General features: G+C 43.6%; 1 protein-coding gene across 7 annotated transcripts in view; it reads left to right on the top strand.

The window, feature by feature from the left end:
- LOC106741812 (venom dipeptidyl peptidase 4) overlaps window positions 1–27,430 on the top strand; it is a 274,378-nt gene that overhangs the window by 17,493 nt on the left and 229,455 nt on the right. The window contains exons 1-2 of one of the 7 annotated variants that reach the window (XM_014614169.1): window positions 4,101–4,216; window positions 11,730–11,984. The exons of 2 other annotated variants lie outside the window; for them this stretch is intronic. In XM_014614169.1, coding sequence (XP_014469655.1) covers window positions 11,958–11,984 — 27 coding nt within the window. In that variant the 5' untranslated portion in view covers window positions 4,101–4,216; window positions 11,730–11,957. Of the gene's footprint in view, window positions 1–4,100; window positions 4,555–11,711; window positions 11,985–27,430 lie in introns of those variants that run through there. 4 more of the 7 variants (XM_014614170.1, XM_014614167.1, XM_014614166.1 and 1 more) reach the window with 4 other exon arrangements.

Raw genomic sequence — 27,430 nt, 5'->3', positions numbered from 1 at the left:
AAACTTCGCTGGAATATACGAAAGCGTCTGCAGATAGCTGGTTTTTTGTGAAATTTGCATAAGAGCTTTATCAATATGTATAGACTTGCTATTTTTTGTGGTATTAACGCCACTAAATGTATTATAATACTATTGCACGTTGGCGGCAATTATTCGCTCTCGGCTTATGTCTATGGTAATTGACTATTGGTGCATGCAAATTAACCCTTTGAAATGCATTCATTAATATGAGACTGTATGAGAGTGCGAGAAGCTGTTTCCGCAAGAATACTTTACACGCATTAGCTTTCTCTAAGAAACGATCCTCTTCAAATTGATCGAAAAATCTGTAATTAAACGTGCGTTCGTATTATAACTCCTGACGGTTGCGCTTATGAAATTTAAAAAATATCATTCTCTATAAATTAAAAAAAGAAAAGCAAAATTTGGCGCGAGAGAAGCTTATGCAAAGGGTAATTCGGCTCGGCTACGTCTGAAATGTTCCGTACATAATGTAACTTCCTAAAATTTTTACAGAGCTTTTAAGACAAAGTGTACAAGTTGGAACTAGTTTATTTTACCATAAAACTGCGGCATTCCGAGAGATTTAGCGCGCGTACGCGTGCGCGCTCGGTTATTCACGGAAACGTTTTATCGGACGTAGCCGCGTTATACTCTTATTTTCGATTTCCGTCTTTTTTTTCGAGACCCGCGCGTATCGCGAAATTATATCGGACGCACGTAAGCTGTTTATTTCTACTCGCGACCGCACGCCGCCGGAAATCGAAATAGTCAACCCATTTACTTACAATAGAACCGTTCTCTCTGAGACGTGGAGACTAAACGGATTATATTCATCCTGATTACAGCTTTCATAACGTCTCGGCCGCGAGGCTGCGAACGTCTGAAATATCGACGATATTCGTGAAATGACATTTTTATCACAGATTTAAGATCTCTCGCGATCTCTTGAATATCCTTGCCTTCGCAAAATCTCCTTTGCGGACGGAATTGGCTATTCCCGAGTTTATCCAAGAGGTTACCGTTAAATTCTATTCCATACAAAAGAAATATCGTTTCCTATTTTGCTTCTTGTCGTTTTTTTTTTTCATTCTTTTTGCGTTCTATTTTCCTGCTAACAACGCAATTGCCGATAATTCATCCGACTTGTCGACTATTTCACATCAATTATAATCGCGCTATCAACCATTACCATCGCGCACGAAACCGTTCGTGCGACAAATTCAGGAAAGTAATGTGATGTAAGTAAATTCAAGAAGTAATAACGAATGGATGTAATATGTACTCAGGGAGATCCCTAATGAAAAAGCAAGTGACGCGTGATCATAAATCACGGAGAATTTCTACGGTAAACGGCTCAATAATTATAATTCGATTTGCGATAATAATCTTTAAAAGAACAGCGCCGGTTCTACTGTGCGATTCGGTTAAATATTCAGACCGGTGAGTAGGATAATGAATGTACTCAGCTGTGCAAATCGCCGGTTAACAATACTGGCTCCTATAAAATTAATGCCTCCGCGCCTCCATTACTACAACTATTACAGACGTCGCGCGTTAGGTAAGTGGTCGACGTAGGGCGTAATTTTGAAAATTTCAACGGAGCTGCCTGCGATCGTCCTTACTTTGCACTTCCGCCGATCTCGCCGTATAATTCCGCAGCCATCTCGAGACGGGAACGTGCGGTAATTTTATCGTCGCGCTCCAGACGACGCGCTATATCCTCGATCCTAACCCATGAGCTTACTTATTTCCTATTATCGCAGAATTCGCTGTTACTCGTATTTACACAAATAGCGCAGGTAAAAAGAGAGGGATTATCATATAGCATAGGAGAAATATAAGATTCGTCTGATATTGTCATGGAAATAAGGATTTTTATACAAAAAGAAGAATCAAGCTAGAATCAAGTAGATATAATTAGCAGTTTTTTTCTTAAATCAAATCATATTTTTGTCAAGTAATATTATTATATTTAAGTTTGGGAGAACGCACAGGATAATACTGGCCAGCAGCGGGTAATGCCGGTTATCTTTATATGGACTGTAAGCTTCTGTTCTCTCGGAAAAGCCGAGGAAATTATGAGTCGAAAGATTGTTATTTTACCGGTGGTCACGTAAATATTACTTAAGTACGGTGGTGGTTTTAGTGTAAAAATATAATTTCCCTCCTGAAAGAAAGTAGAAATGTGAATCTGATCGTCGTAATGCGACGACACACGGTACTCCAAGATACATTTGGAGTTTACGGAGCTTACGCCGATAATTTCAGTCTGCGTCTCTTATTATTCCTTTTATCTGCGACGGTTCCTTTGCTCTCCCGGCGGTTACCGCGAGTGTCGCCGGCAATAGAAATAACCCGACGTGTCAGCACAATGAGAGCCTTTTTCGTCTCAACAAAGCCACGGTCGTAGGAAGGCGCGTCCATCGCGTCGAGGACGAAACGGTCCTTCCTTTCCGAACCCGAAACTCATTTGGGGCATGCGATAATACGGAAATGCGGTCATCGTGCTCCCCGGGATCGCGCGTCTCGTGTAACAACCGCGTGATGAGGTTACATCGGGATTAGCGTCACGAATCCGGACTCGTAATGCTCCGATCCCCCGACGACGACGTATCCGCGACGGCTTCGATTACTCACAAATGGAAAAGCCCGTGATTCCCATAGCCGGCGCGGAGTAATTTGATTTCTTGCCGGAACACGAATCCCTCTCTCGCGTCCCCCCCGATTCTCTTTCAGTCACTCGTTACATCTCGAGTCCTGTTGTTTTCATTAAAGAATTAATCTTTATGGTAAGTAAAACTTTCTTGCAATATTAAATTAATAACTCAGATAGCACAATGTTCGGGATCTAAGACATCTTTAAAACATCTTTAAGACGTCTTAATATATTCCAGTTCTGGATATTGGACTGTTGATATTGGGAAATCGCACACTTTTATTTCACGCTCACAATAGAACGGATTAGAAAGTAGTTGACTAACTATGTGATTGGAAATAATTAGAATAAAAATATAAATAGGCAGAAGTGAAAATAATCAAAGTCGATTAAAGGAAGTAATTTATAGAAGCAAAACGGTGGCATTTTACAGTTAAATGATTTTTTATTTAATTCTATATAATTTTAGTTAATTATGTTTATAAGCATATTAATAAAATGACATTACTTTTATGACTATTAAACGATTATAATTATTCTGTCATTTATGTTACTTCCGTTTAAATTAAACTTCCGTTGAACTACTTATTGGTTCCGTCACTTAATTATAAAGATTGATTCAGCCAATACGGACAGCCAGATTCTGTGTTCCGGGAACTCTAGTTATATTCTCATGGGGGAACCGCGGGTGCTCACGATTCTCAATCCGGCTCGTAACTTTTTACCCTCGTCGGTCGGTAATTTCGAGGCTCTTAACGATTTCCGCGTCCCTCCTTGAACATTCGTGCCACATGAGGAGCGGAGTGAGGCTCGTAAAAATTGCTCCAATTTATGTGGAACTTCCCGCGCGATGGGTTCGTGCAAAATCGTGAAGTTGAATCGACGGCGCGGTCGATGAAATTTGCAATTGAGAGAGAGAGAGAGAGAGACTTCACTTTCACTTCTGGATGAGTGTGCGCAAACGTTTTCCGGATCTGTAGATATTTTAATCCACGTGTGATCGCCGCAGCAACATTACACACAGCGGATAGTTTATAGATTTGATTGCTCGCTCGAGATAACGGGTTTTACAATGCAAATACCGACGTCAGCTTGATATTCCGTATCCGATACGGTTTCCCATGAAAATCCCTGGGTTCTTCATCGCGCAAACACGGATAGAGAGAGGCTCGCGGGTAAATCACGATTCAACGGCAGGCAGAGAGCCGGGTCGGGTTTTCGAAGATCCGATCGACCGTTCGTTTCGAGAATCCTTTCGCCGGCGACGACGCTTCCTCCCCACCTCTGGCATTCAACAGGTATCTACACAACCGATGTGCTGTCCCGTTCTCCCTTCTGCTCCTTCTTCCCGGTTAGCAAGAGCGCCTGCCCACCCGCTCAAGGACGCCTGCGTCGGTAAAGTAGACCGAAGCGGATGGTTGCTCCAGTGCGCCGTCGACCGTCGAAGGTTGCTGGTCGCCGCTCCGTTGTCGCTTACGATCGGTGTGTGTGTGTGTGTGCGTGCGATTCCGGCCGATTGATCGGTTTTGTTTTCTGCTCTTTCTCACTTTCTCGCCGGTAGGAGCTCAGGTCTCTCAGGTGTATCATTCCGAACGACAACGACGGTGGGGAAATCTGTGTGTCGGTTGGAGAAAAATGCGCGTACGGGCTGGTTAGAGGGGACCCCGTTAATCGGTGATTCGTTTGTGACTCCTCTTCGATCGCCGGGATGGGCGGGGATTTGGCGTCAGGAACGCGGATGTGTATTCAAATGCAGTTGAGAAGTCGAATTGTCAATCTCTCGCCGGCGTCTCCGTAGGATCACAGCAGTGTACGGTCGCGTTTGTGCTCGAGCGTTTACGGAGTTTGTCAGCGGGATGACCAGAACGGTCTTCAACTTGGCATCCGCCGATGCGGTAATATGAGATACCTTATCGAATCATTGGCTTGTTAACGATTAATTACATATCAGTTTCGCGGTGCTGTATTATTAAGCACCTTATTCACTGTCAGTTAAACGTCGATTTCACTTTTTGCGGCCGAACTTTATCCCACTTTTGAGACCTCCGTTGGCGCGATTGTGTTTAATAAAAATTCCCGATTAAACGTGAGGGACGCGCTGAAGGTGGGCACACTCGTTAAACTTCGCTTGATTACCTCGAAATTTACCTTCTGCTTATCTAAATTTAACATCTTGTTGATTACGTGACAAGGCAGAAATGTGCAGGATGTACGTAACAGAGCACCGAAGTTTTGATTTAAAGGCAGCCATCCGCATAATGCGGTTACAAACTAGAATGATAGTGCGGGAAGAGATGTCTGTTGTCGCGCGAAATCTGCGTCTTACCTGTAAAATCCCTGTGTAAACTTTAATTCCTCTTTTGCATACAACGGCATTTTTAATTATCTCAAGCTTCGTTGCTGAATTATTTGACAACGCCGGCTTAAAGACAGATAAAGTTCTTAAACTGGGAATTCATTAAAGTCATTTTCGCTACAAGGCTCCACCCGGGGTGTTTTTCGAGCGTATTTGCATCGTTTTCCGAGGAAAATCCGCCTCTTAAGCGCGGAATTTCCACACGAGGACATTTATCATTACCTCAAGTTTCATCATCGAGTCATGTCGCAGGAAATACCTCGGAATAGATCGGAGTTTCTTAAATATTTATTAAAGCGATATCTAAATTGTTTCCCTCGAAAGACATTTTGGAGCGTGTTTTCGTGCCACTCGAATTCTGCGCCAAACAGAAGCATCCTTTTCATTATTTTTAGCTTCATTACCGGGTTATTTAACAGCAGAGATTCGCAAATTACATTTTCATTAAAACACTTTACCCAAAATCTCTCCCTGGATTTAATTTTTCGAGGGCATTCCACGTGCGCGCGAGAATCGTGAATGAATCCATTTTTTTTTCTCGTTATCCCGAGTTACTTAACGACGGAGGGGCCCGACAGATGAGAAATTCGATTTTTCGTTAAGGTCAAAAATTGCGGGCCAAAATTTCTTCCTGTTTTCTATTTTCCGGCCGCGTATTTGCGACGCCAGCAGGAGCGACTGAATTCAACGGTATTAGCATAACCGTCCTCCATCACATTTGCTACGAGTAAATTTAATTCCGTCGCGCGAGATATAGTGCGCCCGATAAATGGGTTAAGCGTATGGGAGTGACAGCAAAATCTCGGTCCGGGATCGCGTCTCGAGAAATGTTTGCGCGGCCTCATCAGAAACGTCGTCGCGCGAGTGCTACAAAGTCGCGCCGATACACAAATAAAGAAATCAATCTAAATAGAGCAAAAGCGGGTAAATCGCTTTGACGTGTTATTTCGCAATCGAGGCGGCCAATTCCATCGCTACGGTCGCCATGGGAATTATAGTGAACCGAATCAATTTACAAAATTTTGCCGCGCTTTGTCGAGTCAATTTCAATCCGTGTATCGAATTACGAGCGCGATAGGGGGGCTGCAAAAGTGCATTAAATATACAAACTAAATATCGAATTAATGGTTTTGAGGTGATTCCGAGAAATAGTGGGTAATTGGGTTACACCCATCGAAGCGGTATTAAATATCGCGTTAAAAGGGAGGGGCTATTAGCTCTTTGCGAGCAAGCGTCATGATACGCATTATAATTTTGTTTTAAAACCGATAATCCTCCTCTCTCTTCTCTGTGTCGAACAACCTTTGAATGTGAGCGTAAAATGTGATGCATATGAGAGATAAATTTGAAATTCGGCATAAACATCATCATGCGAGTTTACTCTCCGCATTTGTCCAGAAGCGTAAAACTTTAACAAGCACTTCGCGCGAGTGCATAAATAACATTCCTGAAAGAAAGCCGCAAACGTAGCAGCAGTTTTTGTAACAGCCGTGTCGTGAAATTACAGCGGTGTAAGGTGCATTTAACAGCTTCACATATTACGACACACAACTTTTTTTATCCTCGTAGCCGCGAAATATAAAATGCGGAGGTGATTATATTATGGAAAGACACTTTAAGAAATTAAAACGGTCAATTAACAACGCAATTAAACGTGCGTGTCTCATGATATGAAAGATTTAAATTATCACTTCGCCGCCGCCTATCATTCTATCGGATCGACTTGCCGTGCCGAGCGGGAATAATTGCGAACCGTGTGAAAATTCAAATTCTTTAGGTTACTGAAAAACAAGTGCAAAATGAGAGAAAGCAGATAAATATCTGCTTTCTCTCATTTGATCTGATATTCTATCTGATATTCGGGAAATCCAAATTCGGCATTGAAAATGTTATCGCGTTGCAATACGGTTCTCCGCAAAAAGTAGATTTCGTAATTCGATACTGAAATCCGCTAAATCATGTAGCGCATTTTGTTCGTCCATCAATCGATACATCTCCGTTCTTTTATCTAGAAAATACGTGCATTATACGGATCGCCGCCTATGTGTCAATTTTTGCTCGATATTAAAATTAATTAATAACGGACGAGTCATGTCGAATCATCCATGGGTTCCGCGACACAAACTTGCTGCCGTGCGATGGATTTTTGCGCCTCTGTTCCTATTCTCGTCGAAATCGTCGCGTTGATATGGAAAGGAGTCACGTACGCGACCGTGGCTGGGAATAATTAGACGAGCGGTGAAATCGCTTATCCCTCCCGAATTAGTCCGTCATCATTTAGTTTGACCGCGCTGGGGAAAAAAGTCCGCGGGATTCCTCATTCGTGAGCGCACTTTTACGGTAGAAGGCCAACCGGTTCTGTCCCGATCGTCGTGAGAGGATTTTTGTTCCGACAAAGTGGGGGCGCTCGGGGAAGGTCAAACTTTCGATTCGTCGCCGCGGTCTACGCGTCTTCCTTCTTTTCACGGTCGGTATCGCGTAATTATACGCATTCTTGAAAATGCGGCCCCTTATTCGTCTCGATTGCAAAAGCAGAATTGGAGCGCGCCTAGTTTTTCAACAGCTTTCAGCAGAGAGACATTGCGTTGATACTCGTGCGAGAAGTGATTCGAGGCCACCGCGTCGCGTCCATTTTGGAAGAGAACGATCCTCTCATTAGAATGTAATTAAAATTGCATGTACATTAAATGGCCGGTTCGTAATTAGTGCACTTGTTATAATTGTAAGCGGCCTCTATGACGCGATTGTTATTCGTCGGTAGCGGAAATGATGGGTTTGCCATTCGTCGGGTGCGATCAGGCTGTGTCACGTACGAATCTATTTGCGCGCGGACAGTTGTTACCGGCTAGCCCGAATTGCATTATTATTAATGGATAATATCGCCCTATTTATCGGCAAATTATTCACTTATTTCGCGTCGTTCAAACAGCACGTGACATTTGATCTCTATTATCGGTCCCAATTAAACATTTGATCGTATTTGCGACATACGCGTGATGTAAATTAAAATGAATTCATTCGCGTAGCCGCGAAGATAACGGCGTCAGAATAACAATCACCGTGTTATTCGCTCATTGATAACGTTACGGTGCGATATTTTTCACGCGCATGTGAGGTGACTTAAGATAGCGAATTAATTGTACGATAAAATGAGACGAAGCTATTTCTATCGCGTACTCGACGAGTGGGGAGAATTTATCGTAAAATTAATCACCGTCTTAGGTAAAATACATTTTCGCCGTACTACGCGTTTTCAATATTTAACAGACAGGCATTGCGGCCTCACGCATATCGATATTCAGTAACCGATGAGCGATGAAAATTCCGGAGATAGATGACGAGGATGTAGCCCGGCTCGATCTAAAAGCGATACACGGCAAACACACGCGCGAGGATTTTCCGCGAGCTAACGAAACTATTTCCACCCAATCACGACGGCCCTGTATCGCCGATTAATACGGGCACAGGTAAATTGCGTTATTACGTTCGATAAAATCACCGGTGGTGGTTGCGTTGCAAAGGCTATTCTTGCGACGAGCGTAGCCGATCGGCGATCGATGTCGTAACAACGAACAGAGCAAACAGCCGAGCGGGTATTAAATTTGAGGTATGCACCCAAAGTTAACTGCCGATGGTTACATGCGAATAATACCGTCACGGAGGTGAGTATGGAGCAAGCAAGGGGGAGATAAAGCGGATTCATTAGAAAATTAAGTTCGCACGATAAACCGGGACACTCGTGCGAATTTGACCGATCGAGAAGTGTTCTTTTCTTCGATTGCAATGTAAATCGCAGCGAATTTATTCGGCGGAATTTAATGTTTATTCCAATTAGAGACGGACGTTCACTCGTTCGCGTGTTTCCATTATAAATCGTGCAGGCTGCGTATATTTTAAATGGCGTCAAAATTCTACCACCAACACGTTATATAATGCATCTCTGGCCTGCTCGAAATATGCATTTAGAGATAAAGATTTGTGAGCTATAATCATCACGTAGCGAGAGAATTTCAATCAGGAGAAGCATTTTCCTAGTAAGTGTCGATGATAGGCATATTGATACCATTATTTTTATAATTAAAAACATAAAGAGGGTATACTCGACTAGAAATTATTGTCGCCTGATATTACATGAGATTTCAACTAAGTGAGCGCAAGATGATCTTTACTATGGTAAACTTGCAGGATTACAATGATTAGCACCCAACAACCGGACCACGGGATAAATTTTTAATCGAGTAATTTAGGCCGATGATACTTGCTCTCAGTTTGTCTTTAAGAAATTAAAGTGAATACGCGAATAAAATTGTGTGGATCCACCGACAGTGTGCCCTTATGAAAGGAAAATGCGAACTAACGGATAGAAATTTGAAGATCGAGGCGGTCGATCCGCGGTAAATGTAAAGCATGTCTGCAACGATGTTTACGCCCGATGTAAGCAAAAGCTCGTTTGTACAATCGGCCGGGGGACTTTGTATATTCGTCGTTCGTCTGTAATGGACGACGAGCGCGTTCGTCGACGGCGATTTACCTCAACGCGAACAATGTGGGTTAACCGCCGAGGACCCGTGAACATGCGCACTCTCCATCCTTAGACACCTTACTTTCGAGTGGCCGTAGCGGAATGAAATATCGCGAGTCGGGAGGAAGCGGCCGAACAAGAGGGTCGTTCTCTTATATTATCGGTCGCGTATCGCAATAATGACATCGCGCGATCGCGCAGAATCTGGTATCTTCGTCACGCTGTTACGCTCGGTGCGTTGCACTGAATTTGTATTCGCCAAGAGACACATAGGTCAACTCTCCTCGACTTGGAAAATTATGAAATCCCGCGGGAGAGAGAGCTCAACCTCTTCTGTCCATCTTATTTTCCGATCGGCGCGCGTGGAGAAAATGTCGCGTGACAAACGAGCAGCGAATTGATCCGGAGGTGGAATTAATCACCGGAACTGTCATGCTTACACCCGCGGAAATACGGGAGGTCGGAATTGGTGCAGGATTTCAATTTGAATAGTTCAGTCTCGCTTTTTGCCCGCCCTTTTTTTGTTGCGACGAATGTATGTCATGCGGCCGATCATCGGTGATTGAAATACGCCTTCGTCGGGAGCGCACAGCAGTTGTGACTTCTCATCGAATTATACGGCCGACAATAATTTCCAAACCGTTTCCTCTTCCACCGCGGAATTAATACTCGACTGTGCATTTATTCGCGACTTGTGAACGCTTGATTAACGACGCGGGGAATATTCGACGAAATTGTCGCGTTGCGTAACGGAAGGAGCTAATCTGTCTTACGACATTACACCTTACCTCTCAACTGGTCGTGCTTTATTATCGGTGGAATCCCGGGCATCGCGCAACACAAATATACCGATGGCGGTTTATTCAATTCCGCCGTCACGGCGATCAAAAAGTCGGCACGTACGCGAAATACAATTTCATGACGTGGAAGGGCACCGTTGGAACGCTGCGCCGCGGTGATTTGAATAGCGGCGGTTGTATAGGATTTTTTCATCTTTCTTCGTGTCGCTTTTTTGTTTCCTTTTTCAAAACAGTTCGTCACGTCAATATCGAATGCGCGTTCGTAAGCGGAATATATCTTCGTCAAAGTCGCGGCGAAAAAACGAGCTCAAAGAGAGAGCGACTCGATCGGTCGGGACTTCTGCTATTCCCGTTGCTTTTATCACCGACGGCAATGCCGGCGTGGATTAATACATTATCCAGATCGAATTACGAGACATCAGCACTGCTGACGGTTTCTAAATACAACGCTGAAATATATAACCAAAATATTTCTCGCCTCGCGAGTCGATCGCTCGCCGCGAAAAGTTAACCGATCTTTATTAGATTCTTGATACGCGAGCGCCGCCCCCTTCTCCCTTGTCTACATTAGGCGCATCCGTGAACTTCAGGAAGCTAATGAATTACTCATCGCATCAGTATTTAACGAGTAGTCGTGTTTAACGCACGGATTCCGTCATCTCGTCGTTCGATTCTTCGTTCAAGTTACTTCCCGCCGTTTTTAAGCTCATTTAATGCGAGTGAAATTTTCACGAAAACTTAACAAGTATAATCTACGGGTGGGGAGGGGAATTTTAAAATAATCGCGAGCAAATGATGTTCTGCACAGGTAATGCTGTAGCCGGAGGCGATCGTTAATTCCCGACTCGAAGAAAATTGGAAAGTTTTTCGGCAGAATTTCCCATCGGAAATGAGACGCTTCATACGGAATGGGGGAAACGGATTTAGCACGAAAGATCGAACCCGTGTCTTTTTTTTAGTTAAATTAAAACAAAATGCTCTCACACAAGTTGATGGTCAGCGTTGTCGGCCCGGTGTGAATTTATTAAACCGCTTTGGCTGATAAAAGCGGGGCACAGATTTCCTCACAGTCGATACATCCGATACCTTGGACCTTTCGTTATTTAATGAGGGCTGCGAGCATTTAAGGGAGGAAACGACGGATATCGCCCCTCATCAGGAGGATGGGTTTCATCCTTGCCTGATAGGAGAATGCGTATATTCTCTTCCCGATATTCTCCTACGGAGTGTGTAAAATAATATTCCGACCTAGCCTCGGTCACTGACCGCCTTGGTGCTCCACCCTCTTTCATTCTGCTTCCTTTTATTTCCTTATATTTCCGCGACCTCCCGCGGCCTGACTTCGGTTTCCATTTGAATACAAAGCGACATCGTGTGAAAAATTAAATATAGGTCTCGCCGACCACTAAGCAGTGATTAATGGACCGAATCTATTGAATCGAGGCCGACCGGCGGAAAATCGGCCGGTAGTGAGATTTGGCACCGTAGAAAGAGATAGATAGATAGGTGGATAGAGAAAGAAAGGGGGGAAGGGAAACGTGGTGCGGGTGAGAGCAGAGAGAAAAGTGATTTTATTCCTGTGAGTGCGGAAACCCGTCCGTGACGAAAACTCGAAGGACCATGACGGAGGGCGAGCCCAACATCAGTGTAAGTCGCAAACGTATCCTTTACCTGCATCCTTCGGGCTATTTTTGGGACGGCGGGCCCGGTTCGTATCGTAAAATACCATTTGAAAAATTCATATTATGACGGTGCGGTATAAATATCTTTCATGACGCACCGCCGTATGTGGAATAATAATTGAGAAATTATACTGGGATAACATAAAACGAGTCCTTTAGAGACTGAAGTATGATTGGGAGGAATTCCGTTTTCTTAATTTCGGCGAATTCCTGCAACTTTCGATGTTTCGCCAGAAAGGAAAATAAAATGCTTTTAACGTCATGAATGAAAATTTCAGTCATATTTCGTGCGTTTCTGAAAAAAGCCGGGAAACATTGGGAATTATGAATTTTAGAAACTATTACTCGGGCTGCACGAATTGGAAGCTGAATACTATTTCATTTGGACTTATATTTTAATAGTATCGGAATTGTTTTTCGTATCGCAAAGCACTGTTATTGTGCTACTACGAGAGGAGCGTATTTGCCGTGTGTAAAATTTATTTGGTGAAAATAAAAGCTAGCGAAACAACATTGGGAGAAATAACAATTTGAAAATAATGACTTCTAAAATATTCCCAGCCGAATCTGTTCTGAGCTTTTTTTTTTTTTGATGAAAAGGCGTAAAAAACAGTCGCTGTTTTTAACACACTTTTGTTGCAATTTATATTTTTGCATTCGTCTCCCTTTGTGGAAGTCACAATGTCCCCGGTATAATATATACAAAAACATTTCAATGAAATCCCCGATGTTAAAGTAGAACTAAAATATAAAACTCTGTAGGGGGAGCTTTTTGTCCTCCTATTGCTCGACATGCGCAATTTTGAGTAATGCGCAGTTTATGAGGTTCGTGGGAAGATCTTGTGAAAGCATTTTACGACATGGACGTTTCATTATAGTCCCCGATCGTTTGTAACCCGGGAGAATATTGTTGTCACTTCGCTGGCCGTGAAGAATCGACCGTGGATTGATAAGAATTACGTGAGAGTGAGAAAAACTGCAGTGGATTAAGGGCGCCGTATAATTACGAGGTACATTAATTCGATTAATAAGTTTGCTGCAACTTCGCGTCGCAAGCTGGCGACTCTCCGTTGCCGCAAAGTAGCGAAGACGAGCTCCGCTACTTTACGCCGCGAGTTCTTTTTTGTCGTTAAAAACGTCGTTATCAATGTTCTCAGCTGGTCGCTCCCTATCGCTTTGTTTAGACCCTCTCCGTCGCGTTAACGAGCTCGTTAACGAGTGGTCTTATTTAACAGCGTATAGTTTTCCTTCCCACGATGCGATTACTCCATGCTATTATCAAGCGAACAAAAAAAAACGCTTGTAATACCCGGCGGGTTTGTATATTCTTCTCTACAAATTGTTAACGGTTACGTCCGATAGCTATCAGTCTTTTAGATCACGTTCAACGTACTTTGTCGAGTCGAAAAATGAAAATGTCACTGATTAAATCGGTAAAACAGCACTGACTGAATCGATTCATTAATTTTTAGTGCAAATTAGAGGTCAAGGATTTTTTATGTCGAATCAAATCTCGTTTTTTCTTTTTTTTTTGAATTCGAGTTTCACCCGATACCGCGCACGCAAGCTAATATCCAAATGTCATTACGAACGAATTCATTTAACTGCCGAATCAGACTAACGCACCTCTCTCGGAGGGAACGTTGCAGACGTAACACCGCGAAACATTCCCGTGACCCGTTACTTCCTTCTTTCTCTCCTCGGTTCTTCTTTCTTTTTTTTTCCCTTCCTCCCTCGCTGTCGGTACTTTTACGAGCATTTTCATTCGCGCCGGAAAAACGAATTAATCTCTCGCGTGGCACTTTTTACGCGAGCAAGGGAAATATCTCGGGCGGAATCTCCATTATGCGAGGAGTAACGCCGCGGGGTGATCAATTCCGGCGATTCGCGCGTCCCCTCCCTCCCCTGTGAATCAAATTCAACCTGCAGCTCGGCAATGTGTTAACCACTTATATGTGCATATTAGAATACGCTCGGGGTAAGGCGCGCTATTAAGGCATCGCCGTAACCGAATTCCATGTATCGGCTCGCCTTCCACCGGAACTCGGAGCATCCGAGCAATTCGCACATGAGAACTATCGCGCTACACACCACGCCGGCAATAGCATCTGTTTCGCCACCATATATTTCGGCTAATCCATAAGCAATATAGATACAGGAATTATAGATAGGGGAACGCGCAAATATCCGGAACTCGTCGTTCTATTCGCTATTAAATATTTCCCGTCGTAACAAATAGGGCGCAAAATGTTATTTTTGCATAATCATATATCTTTATTATTCATTTTGCGTTGAGTGGGGGGGAAGCTAGACAGACGTCGACAAATAAAAATATTAGTGGTGTTCCGCTAATTTATAAGACGTTGACTCCTCGTGACCTTACGTTCGTTCATTTTTCTAACTCACGCGAGATCACGATAAGGGAGAATGATTCCGATCACACCGATGTTCTTCAATCGCGTTTGAATAATCCGCGTACAACATTTCATCACGATTAAAGTTCAAGCATTTACCATGAAATAAGTCTCGCGCGGTCATAAAGACATATATAACTTGGTGCGAAAGACAGTTTTAGGTGAATAAAGACGTCGATGGCGTCGGTTTATTCTAATCTAGCAAAGTGCTCGCCGGTCCGAGGTTCTGTCTCGGGGAATAAACGGTTCGAAATGGTGCATTTCATTGATAAACTGCGCAACAGAGACCTAATCGCATGTATACCCTAATACCGCGATTAATTAAGATTAAGTTCGGGGATACAATCGAGATGCCGTAATGGCAGTTGGCGCGGGCGAGCTTCGGCTCAGAATGTGCTCGCATTCCGAACGATTGTAACGCTCGATCAATTAATACACACACTCCCTTGAGTCGGATCAGTCACCGATTGAATCAGTATTTTACCATTTCAACCAAATCGTCCCGAGACGAGTGCTTTTATGATCTTAACAGTTATCCGCGCGATTCGAATTATTCGTGAGTTGCACGTACAAGTGAAAAATGAGTCGAGTGCATTAAGTCTTATCAAATTGCTGCCGGTAAATTATAATAAGGTAAATAAATGTAGTAAATCTTAACGCCAGTATCGTTTTCATTAAAAGATAAAAATTTAATTTTCTTCCCTTTCCAATTCGATTAGAAGGTTACGCGAGCCGATACTGGCAAGATTAGTTCCGTGTCGAAAGATCAGGTTAGACGTCCAGTATTACGTTGATCTCGTGTGTGTGTGTGTGTGTGTGACGACACACGGATTCGCGAGGATCGATGTCTTACGTTTGCTCACACGCGAGGTAACGAATCACCGTCTGCTTTCGCACCAGCATTACAATTAACACCATTACATACGTCGCACTCCCTAATGACATTTCGTTGCCAAATTGGCTTGTACGGCAAAGTTATACCGTCGTATTTATCTTCCGTTACGTGTGCACAGCAAACTCGTGGGTACCGTCATCCCCGCTTGGAAATGAGTGGAACCAATTGCATAGCGAGATCCGCGTAATCGCCCTGGTAATCGTTACGTTGGCGTCGCGCGTTTTAACCGCACTAATTTCAGCGTATAAATGCCCGACGAGAAGTGCTGAGCAGGAGGATTATTTTATCGCAGGAGTCGCTCGAAATTCACGTACGCGTGGAATAATTTGCGCTTCGCAAAGCATGACGGGAGTTATGTAAACCGAAGGACAGCGGAATTAATCGCTGCGTTTAATGAAGAGAGAAAGAATCCAAACTCAAATGTTGCCATAAAACGGCAGAGTTACGGAAAACGAAATCAATGCATTCATACATTACTAGTTAGGGCTTCGATACTTGTTCGGATCTATTCGGCTTACTCGATTATTAGCGGATAAATGTGACGCTTCGAATCCGGATCTCAATTCGTGACTGAGTCAACCAAACAAATACGATCGACCGGGTAACATCGATTCAATTCTTCTTAATTGACGAACTCTATCAAGACGCGTAACCTCGGCGATGACAGCGAAGTTTGCGATGAGCGCGAATTGAAGTGAGGAACCCATCGAGATCAAAATTTCACATTTAGCTACCCGTTTCAGTTGTTGTTTAATTACCAGTTACCTAGTTTTTAACTGTGGGAGCTAATTTTTACGACTATATTCGTACACGAAAAAGAAGAATTAGCTGCCACAGCTAGATTTGATGGTACTAAATTTAAATTGTATTATATGGCTGGCTAATTTTTAGCTGCGGGAGTCTATTCTTTTCCGTGTGTGCAAAGACAGATTTTCGTAATACTTGGACGAATTTGCGATTCAGCCAGATACATACATATATTTCCTCCCAAGAGACGTAATCGCGACGAGGGTGCAAATGTAAAAGAAAAAAAGAAGCCAAAAGTAACGCAACGATCGGCGAATTCATCGACGTATACGCGAGCGAAACGCAGTCAATCGACTATCGTGAAATTCATACGTCACTTTTACGAGCGTGGTGGTGACGCGAATGTATATATAAAAAAAGAATTGAAAATAAAAAAATCACCGTAATCGAGCAATGAACGCGTCGGCGAGCGTGCGAAACAATCGTTAGACGCGTGAAATTGTCACGTCGAATTGCGTCACGAATACTTCGGCGAATTTAAGCGAACGAAATTGTTGAGTTAACGAAATATCCGCGTGGCGTAATTACGACGTACGTATCGGAAATGTAAAGAACTAAAGACCGTAGTGATCGCAGGATCTATCAGCACGAATGAAATTACAGCGAATTTCACGGTTGATGGCGCGATGCTGGATGCGCCGATATATTTCGCGAATTTCCACCGTCGAATAAAATTCGATGGTACTCGGACGGTTGTGTTAGAAAATTTAGCCGTCGAACGAAGAAGCAATATGATAAGTCACGTATTCTAAAAAGGACAATATTTTGTTAGCAGAAAATTGTCTATTATTCGTGTAATTATTTTTTCTGGAAATTTCTTTTACGATACGACAAAATGCTTAAAATAGTTGTATGAAGGTAATATTTAATTTACTGCAATAATAACTTGTATGCTTACTCATTTTAATTGTTTTTGAAAAGAATATTTTGAGCGGGAACGTACGATCGTGGATGGAGCTAATTATTCGAAGATATTAATATACGCGTATGAAACACTGGAAGCGGATATGTTCCTACGAAAGCGCGATTCATTCGAACTGATATTACGGTCGAGACTAACGTAGCGCGAAAGTAACGTGTACAATTAATCATCTATCGAGCTCGCCAAACAACCCACTCGTTATTCCCGGGACGTCCCTCGCGAGCTCCTCGATAGAATCGTAAACTTTTGTAGCGCACGGATGTTCTTCCTTTCTTCGAAGCGCGACGCGAAAAAATAAAGGAAGTTCGATTCGTTAACTTCATCGTCGCCTAAATGCGCGGCCAAAGTAACGTACGTGTCTATGCAAACAGTGAACATTCAGCCGACGAAACGGCGAAAGCGTTCGGCGAGTGGATACGTGGAACAAACTGGATGCTTCGCTGTACACGCGCACTCCTCAAAGGGAGAAACGGAAACGCGCGCACAAAGTGATTTTCGGACGCGAAAAGTTTGCCGGTGGAACTTCGTCGCTGGTAAGTTACGAAGTTTCACCGTTCCGCGGACGTAGTTAACGATGAACCCTGCTGAACTTTGCGCCTCTGCCGGCTTTGCTTGCTGCACTTTCTCCGTACACGAAACCCGTCGGAATATTAAGATGCATTCACATCTGTACGCTCTCGAATCGCGTTATGCGAGCTCGCGTGGGGAAATCATTTCCCTTGTGCGCGACAACGTCTGTTGCCTGGGAAAACCTGGGAAAACTCGTAATTCTCGGGGGGATTTATTTGGAAAAATGATAGAATTGTCAGGGGATTCTCAAGAAATTTTTTTCGAATAGGCACGCTGAATAATCTTTGTAAGACGCGATCGCTCGTTTTTAGCGGAATGCAGATTTCTCGAGAACGCATCTGGTGAACGTGCGCTGCTCCTTATCTTCGGGAGTTGATTAAACAACTCTTGATTAAACATTTGATAGTCCACAGACGTCGCATAATGTAACGCGTGTGATCTAAGGCGACGTAGATATATCGCTTCTTTTAGCGTCTCTATGTGCATTCACCTTTACTCTCGTGTCGGAGAAAGTAGGACTAAGATCACCAGTTTTCTCACGCAGGGTTAAGAGCGCGACTGACTCATCTTTCGGCGCGGCACTAACGGTTTGTCCTTGTTCCGCGGAGGAATAATATTTCTCTCTTTCTAATATTTCAAGCTTCTTCGATTTCCGCTCCTGTCACGCCACACAAAAGACGAATCCTTACTTATTATAAAAGCTCTTTTGTTAAGAAGGATTTGGTTTAACTGAATTATATTTTATACTTCCTCTCAGCGAGATACTTAATGTTAAGTATAAAAGAACCCGCGATAGCGTGGCTGACGGTTTAAAGCAATTTTTACCAAGGAAAAACCTATACGAAATTCGCCGAGATATTTGCAGGCGAAAGAAAGTACGCGAGCCCTCCCCGAGGCACATTGCACGAAATACCTTCATCTTTCTCTTGCATTTTCTTGAACAAACACGTTATAAAAACCCATTTTTTGTACTAAAACAAAACAGAATAGCATATATAAATAGATCGCAGGACAGCTTACGCGAAAGTGTTTGCGATATAATTTGTTACGTGTACCCATTCTTTTACTCTTTATTACTCACCCTCAGTCTTATCATATATTCTCTTAGTGATTCTCACCGAATTGAACGCTTTCATTCGCGCGAGGTGTTATTTCAACTTATCGCGTCGCCGACATCTCTAGTTGCAATCGTTTCGATCGTTCGGTAAATTCCGATCGTTCGTAACGATTTTCACGTTACACGCGGGCTAATAATTAAAGAGACATAATCTATTAATAGGTTGGTGGTAAATTATTGACCGCATAATAGAAATACCGCAAACGATGCGTACCGCCAGCAGGAGCAGCTGGCCTTTATAAATGACCGCGAAAAAGAGGAAGTTCCATTTCGTTATCGATCGCCGATACCGCGTTAAGTGTACGTTAAACGTGTGTCCTTAGCCCCCACGCGGTGTATTTTTATCGCGCGACGATTTAAATCCGAAATGAAAATACCGCTTAATCGCTCCGATATCGTGCTAATGAATTCAGAACGCAAAAGTAACACAAAAAGTTCATATAAACGTTTGCCCTACTTAATTCACTTTTGAAATTATGCCCGCGATATATCCGGGGAAGGAATCTCTGTAATTTTATCTCATTTTCTGATATAAGAATTTAAATTGACACCGTCGGCTATTGTTCAAGACAGACTCTCTGTCTCAGGGCGAACGGGCGAACTCAATTAATACATAGTTGTTGAATTAACTAGCGCGTCTCGGAAGTACTTGCGATTCCGGACCTTCGCGAGCTTCCTCCGACCGAGTTCACTTCGCATTTATGATTACCGTAACATCAGGCCTTCTTTTCTTCCGCTTTTTGCCGAGTTTCTTCGTGGCGGCGCTCTCCTGAAAAGCGGCCCGACGTGGGCGGAAATTGTACTGTTCCTGGCGCGCTTTATGTTCCTGAAGTTTCACGGGACCTCGTGATGCGAGCCCCGAGCGACGACGGCGGAGGCTTTCACCGTGGCGACTGCTCGTTTATCACGTCACGCGTTGATGAGACGGGGCCACGGTAGCGGCCTTTACAAAGTTCTAATAAACGAAGCGTGCGCGCGCTCTTGTTGTGCGACGCCGAGGAGTAGTATTCACTGTGTTGCTGGAGGTGTCCCGACTATGAAAACCGATGAAAAGCGGCGTTACCCGACCAAATAACTCCGTTCCGGGATTCCTAACGGAAGGCGATCGTCTCACAGGGAGATCCTAATTATTTATTAATGTCCCCCATCTTCGGCTTTTAGAAATAGACTCGCACAATTCGCCTGTTGAAAGCTTTTCGTTCAACATCAGGGAGAAAATTATCGTTATTTTCGCCATCGAGCATTTCAGCACCTTTTTTATTTGAGAAAAGTACATGTGTCCCATGCAAAAAGATATATAAACATTTCTCTCCCATAATTAATTGAGGTGTATTAACGCAGACAAATTCATCGTTTGAATACGTGCAATTATCTTAATTACGCCGACTACGACTCTCCCGTTTGCTTTGCGAAGTCGCAGGCAGTCGTACGTACGAAAGAGAGAGATATCTTCTGCACAGGTAGCAATGTAGATTTGATAGTCAGTTATAATTCGGATGTTAACCCCTCCCCGTCATTAGTGCGATGGGAACTGTTCACAAAACACGAGCCAATCTAATACGTTACAAATGTCCATGGGAATCGCACATGTACGTCACCCGTGCTAGTCTAATGGTCCATGAAAGTTCCGCCTAATTAGCCGTCAATTAACTACCTCCGTTTCTAGATACCTCGTCTCGTCTACGAACTTAAATGTCCGCTTGAATTCTCACACAATGTCGCGATGCCTACAAGACGGCTTCGCCGACTGAGTTATCGACGGTTAGTAAGTCTCCGCGAGCGGTAAGACAAAGCGCGGTCGAATAAAAAGGAAAGGAGAATAAGAATTGGAGAGAATGAGGGAGGTCTGATATCATGACGTTTCTATTTGCAAGGGCCTCGCGCGGGCTCTTATGAATAGCAAATGAAACGAAGCGGAGAGTGCGGTGCGCCATCCGCTCTGGCGACGTTAAAGTTTTAGTCGCGCGATTTCACGATTGGATTAATAAATAATCGGCCGTGGGAAAAAAGTTTTCCAAAGCTGAATTATTTCGGTACGAGCGCGGTTCAAGTTACGTCGACTTTTCTGAGGCGTCGTGTTAAATACGCAGCAACGTGTCATTTTCTTTCCGACACCGTATTAAACGATACGCGGTGCATTCGAACCCGAGGATTTCAGCGATATCGCGCGACGAATAGATGAGAAAGAGAGAAGCATTTATAAGAGGCGGGGTAAAGAATAAATCCAGAATAATTCGGCCAGGCCGAGAGTTAATCCCTCCTCTTACACCTTTGGGACGTTTTTCGTTAATCTGGGAGGAGCGTTTGCGGCCGGTGACGGATAATATTATACGTTAGACGGAAAATACTGGCTTGAAATTTAACGCGGGTCAGAGTGTGTTCGTGGCGAATTCATCGTCCCGGGACCGTGAAATTCGACTACCGGTCTGGCGAGCTTTATTTTCGCGATGGCGGATAACGTTTCTCACGAGGATTTTCTTCGAGACAATGCTCGCCATTTATTTTTCTTCGAAAATCCCGGTACCCGCTTTACACCAGAGAGGTCCTCTCGCGCCATATATCGCTCGGATTTATTGAATTTATAGCGTCGAGAGCGTCGTCGACCATTTATCGCGACGAAGTGATCAATTAGATAATAAGATTAAGATCTCGAGTCGAGACTTTCAACATTAACTCTTCGAATTTCAAGGGCCAATGGAGAATCCGGAGATACAATTGTCCTACCTTGATGCTCCAGATCTATTTATTTATTTACTCATTTATTGACGAGAAATAAGGCCGATTATTGATATCTTTTATTGATGTTGAATTTTCTTTTGTTGCAGGTAAGTGTTCACGTCAAGTCTGTAACAAGTAGAGAGGTGGTAAGTCGACTGATCCGTCATTGATTTGCGTATCGTTATAATCGCGTATGGGATAATATATGCGTCGTTATAACTTTTTTATGGAATAATAGCGGTATTTATCGAGCGTGACAGGCTTTTCTTTAGAAGCGACATTTTTTCAAAAGCGAAACTTTTTACTCCTCGAATAATAGAGGCGGCATTTATTACGTAATAACAAGCAATTCTCCGTATGAGTTATCGATCAGAGTATGAGTAATGCATCTTTTGCGTTTTCGCTCTCGCGCGATTGATGTTTTGCAATTACGTCCGTAATAATTACGTAACGTTAGTGGCATGTACACAGTGGTATGTATGTATGTGTTACGATCGATAAATGCCTCATTTCCTGCCGGCTGGTAATAACGTCGACCTAACGCCTCGTTCTTTTGAGCGTACATCGAACGCGCGTTGATCGATCGTGAATCTGCGAACGCGACAATTTGCAGTGTGAGATGTTTTTGTTACTAATTTAGTCGGTGATTGGATGAAATTTGACCGGCGCGTCAAATTATCGCTAAATTGCTGACCACTTCGTCTCGCCGCAATGATTGACGTTCCGACGATGACAGAAATGTTAATAGATCTGAATTGCTTATTAATTCGCCCATTGCTCACGTATATTAGCGCAGAGGTTTTCGCAGAATCTTCTTCTCCAACATCTCACTGTCGGTTTTTATTATCTCGAGCCGTATATTGTATCAGGAGATTATATTTATTTATTAATATAATTATAATATTAATGTACAATATTGTTAATATAAATACTATAATATTTGCTGTGAACGCTCAAATTGCACCACTTTTTCCTCGAATATTATTCAAAAAAAAAAATCGAAGCTATTTTATGAGCAAACTATGTATTCGCTCGCGAGAGATATTTTATGTAAGTAATGTTAATATATCTTGACAAGCACAAAACTCGTGTACATCGCGAGGAGAGAAAGAAAGAGAACAATGCTGAGGTGGGATATATACGTACGCTGTATCGCGATTCAACTTCTCCGTGAACCTCTTCCGGGTGCTTCTGCCGCACTTTGAGTCGCTGCCAATTCAATTCTCACTCGCGGCGGGTGCTCACGGGAGGATAGGATGGAGCCGCGGGAGAAGAGTTGCTTCGATAGGGAACGGGCGGATTGAGCTCGCTTTCTACCGGCGACCAGGAACGGCGAAACGCCGGGACACCCCGCTTTCTTCATTTTCTATCCCCGACGAGGATAATTAAGGCGAACGAGGATAACTCGCTCTAATATAAATTCCGCCCTCGAGTTTGCGGCCTTTCTGCTTATCAGTTTTATTCTGTCGCGCGCTGCGGGGTGAAAAATTACTTGTGAAAAAAAATTAAATTCCTCCGTGATTGATTAAAAGATTATCCGCGCGAGTACGGAGAGATTTCTTCGCGAAAAGTATCCCGTATCTTTTCGGAAAATCCGTAAAAACACTTCATACGTATGAACAGTTATTTCTCGAAGAAAAAAAAAATGCCGATTAAAAGTGACGGCGCCTCTATCTGAATCCGTCACTGTTCCTCTCACAGATGAGATAAGCCGGAAGAAATACTTCCATAGCGTCAAAGATGCGAGGAGATATTACTGAGCCTCGGAATATAAGTGGATCGATGAATTTTCAAGATTATTCCCCCTCTCTTCCCCTTTATCACCGGTTTCTTTTTCCCGCAATGGAATTCCGGGGCTCTCTTGCGAAATATTCGCGTAGATTGAATCAATGCGGCTCCCCGAGGCATCGTCGCAATTTTCATGGGCGTTATATTATACGTTTCTTGAACTACCGCCAAGTGATATGCGTATCACGAAGAAGTGAGCGCGCAAATAGGTCACGTGAATGCCATCGGAGTCTATTAGCTAGCTCGCTTTAGCGACGTTTCCTTTTATCTCGCCTCGATGAATCGAGAGGATGACGCATTTTATCAGAGAGAGACACCCGGGGTCATCGAAATTGTTCCCCAGGTTCGGGTAAAATTCAGCCGGGGCCGTTCTTCTTGTCAATGGAGCGGAGAGACACGGTTAAAACAAGAGAATGGGACCTTGATGAAACGATCGAGGAGAGAGTAATTGAAATTTACTCGACGTTCTGCCTTAGAACGCGGTTTCTTTCGGGCTGGAAATTAGATTTCGCGGGAAAGGATTGTTCTATTTACGGGGAAACTCGGAAGANCATCCGCGACGTATACTTGACTCTGTTGAAATGCTTTGTATATTTTATATCAGGATACCTTTCGAGATTCGTCGTGGTTTTCGCGCACGGAAAAGAGAAGATTAATTTCAGCAGCTAAATTAGTTGTAACACACCGAAAGCTTTAGCAGCGTTTTAATTTCCGCAAAACTCTTTTGCAGCAAACGTGTGACATTTACAATTGTTTATTTGCTACTGCAACAATTGCTTACGTGTTCCATATGTTACGACTAATTTAGCTTACCGTGCACGGAACATTTCCACAATGCATAAAGTAATATTTATCAGCGAATGAACAGGTGATCCGCACGATTGAAGTAACGCAGATTTTTCGTACATATCTTGGCCTGGTGATGGGATTTCAAGGGAGCCTTCGTCGTTATCTAAATTCCATTGTCGACGCAACGAATGATCGCGTTATCATTATGAGCACCTTATTACGAGGGTCAACTACGACGGTCCCGGAGGGAAGCATATGGCTTGAGGCGGGACGCTAGAGAGAAGGACGACGGTTCCCACACAGAGAAAATAATGGCCTTCTCATTCTCGATTGAAGGGCGCTTCAATGGCGCTCGATAGAAACCAGCATCGTGTAAGCGTTGCTTTTATTGCATCGCGCTCCTACGAAAATCACATCTTTATGGATTACGGAATATCTCACATTCAGTACATTACGGGCATCAATGGGATAGGAGGACACGTTCCTCGGCGATTTCGCGACGTGCCGCGCTTGCGGACGAAGCGAGGGACAACTAGGAAGCGTGTAAAAAGTCCTTCCAATTCGATCGGCGTCGACCTGCGTCTCAGAATTCGAAGTATCCTGCGGCTCCGCCCAAATGTCCGCGATACACGTATAAATAATGGTATTACTATTGCTCGAGTAAACTAAATGGATTTCTCAGTGCAAGTTTGACTCGAGCCGAGCTTTTTAACTGCGCCGATATCGTCTCGAGGAGGAAAGGAGTTTGGATACAATTTGTAAGAACAGCAACGACGACGTCTTCGAGTAAACATCAAAGGGACGAGCGTTTAGCGCTATTATTGTAACTGTTGTCATTGCGCTTTTCCACTTTTTGCGCGAGGTGTAAGAGTAAACATCGCGGAAAAATCTTCGATCCGAAGGCGAGCAACAATGGGGTTACATCGCGATGAAAACTTACCGCCAGAAGTAAGAATTTGTCCGCACCGCCAACGAGTATCCGCGCTGGTGACTCGTAGCCGTGTTATCGACGAGAACGACGGATGGACAAGTCCGTGCGAGGGTTCTCCTATAGAAGTGCTAACCGTTACCGAACCGCGAAAAATCGGGCTCTCCACTCTTTTTTCCTCCCCCCGCGAGAGGGTCGACGGCCACGGGATAAGCTAAGCGATAGGATTTATGTAAGCTCGTGATCCGGTTGTCGTCGGTTTGTAAAGGACGTGTCGCGGCTTTTTGCGGATCTTTGTACCGGCCGGGGATTTGGAGGGAGCGGAGCGCACTGATAACTCGCTTTTCAAGCCGCAGTCTCTCGCAGCAGCGAGTATTGTAAATAAGTTACAGGACGTAAGGATCGAGGTTTGTGTGACAGTCGAGATGTAAGTCTCTGCTCCTTTTTGCGTTATAAGCGGGCTGAACGGTCGGATAACATGCGAATATAGCTTGAAACGCGTTTGTCGTTGACAAACGTTTCGTTGCGGACCTCGTGTACCGTCGCCGATCGATGCGTCGAGAGAAGGAGTTAGAGAGAGAGAGAGAGAGAGAAGGAAGGAAAGAGGAAGCACGATCAACGACGTCTCGGACGGAGTAAAACGCACACTTGCGGCTCACCGATTTTCCCCCCGTCGCATTCAAGCCGCGCGGTACCACCTATCTATCCGCCCCATTGTTTGACGAGGATCCGGGCAACAATGGCAACGAGCGCCGCCCGGGTATTTATCACCGTCGATTTTCCGGGCGGTGGAAAATCGCTTTGCACGTGCTCGAGGAATAGGTGTGGCGGAAGAGGCGTAGAGAGAAAGAGAGAGCATGGTCCTTTATAAACCGACGACGACGGTCAGATTACCTCTTCTCTGTTGGGAGCTTATAACAAATCCTATCGCTCGGCCGGCTTCGTACTTACACCCATCGTGCCTTACGTTTTCCACGCTCTCTTCGACTCTCTCGGGCTTTCGATCGGCTACTTATCTGCACGCTTGATCGGCCAAGATTTCTTCTTAATTCCCATTTACGTTATTGCGCTATCAAGCGGCCGGCCTTTATGAGCTCCGAAGCTACTTTTTATCTATAATTCGAGCGAGCTCGTTTACAACGTATACGCACACGAAGCAGGGTGCTTTTCGCGCTCGGTGATCGAGAGAGGATCTTGGGATAAAGGAAGGAGCGACTATTCTGCCCTTTTCGTTAAAAGGGAACGAGGAATACGAATGGGGCCCCTTTTATCGCCGCATCAAGTGTATATCGATATACAGAATCGTGACTTGACTGGAGAGAAATATCACCGTGGAAGCGCCAGAAATGTACATTCTAGATACCGGCTAGACATATTTGGAACTTTACGCGATATTTATTTTGGAGAGAGCTGTTTAGTCAAACCCGGACTCGAGAATACGAATGTATAGAGATCGAAAGGAAATTGTTTTGAGATAGGATGGGCAAGATAAACCACTTGGCCAACCTCTGCGATAGATAGCGGATCGGGTGTTCCGATGCAAGATATATTTGCCGTGCGGAAAATTTCTGCAAGCTTTCGCCGGTTTTATAACTGGCGATATCTTTGGTGATAAAAAAAAAACAATCTTCGCGGATGCGAAGAATGTCGAGAAATTCTCAACATTCCGAATTTCAGTTTTACGTTAAATATATCTAGAATGATTAGCCGAATAAGTGTTACGCGCGTAGGATTGCTTTTAATTTCGGGGATAAGATAAACATTGGCGGGACTGCTCGTAACTGTAGCGTACGTGTCATGCGCATAGCACGTAAGTGTTTACATCGTTATGGATGACATTAGCCGGCGCCGTCCATGGCATTAATGAATTAATCCAGATAATCACCGGTATAGGCTCATCGCCATATGATTTAATTAGCCTACTACGTCGCTGACAAACAGCGATAGTTACATCAATGGACCCCAATTTAGCAACTGACCAAAACCGCGTGAATATTAGTCTACTGTTTATTCATTTTATAAAGTGTCCCTTTCTTGATACAATCAAAACCGACCTTTCCTTACATTAAAAGAATAATTGGATCTTTGGAGTTCTTAATCCTTAAATACATTTTTTTCTCCGCCCCTCCCCCCCCTCTCTCTCTCTCTCTCCAGACGATTAAATTTAAAATTTAAATTCTGTTAAAGCAAAATGAATAAAAATTTTTTGGAATAGTTTTTTTCCATCTTTGAAAATAATTTGTAGATAAACAATAGAAATAGAGTAACGAAATAATAGAATAAAAAAATATAGGAAATATACAAATATAAAAAAATTTGGTATTAATTACTTAACGGATTGCGCGGAAAGTCGGCTATATAAAGTTTCGTTAGTTAAACATTAAATTGCAGTGAGTTATGTCGTAAGAATAATTTAATTTCGGTATTTAGACTTTGTACAACACACCGACGGTAAAACAACTG

Source organism: Dinoponera quadriceps, unplaced genomic scaffold (genome assembly GCF_001313825.1).
Source record: "Dinoponera quadriceps isolate SergipeBrazil2010 unplaced genomic scaffold, ASM131382v1 scaffold533, whole genome shotgun sequence".
Taxonomy (NCBI): Eukaryota; Metazoa; Arthropoda; class Insecta; order Hymenoptera; family Formicidae; genus Dinoponera; species Dinoponera quadriceps.
Note: the sequence above shows the minus strand (reverse complement) of the source record. Positions and strands in the feature narration are given on the sequence as shown.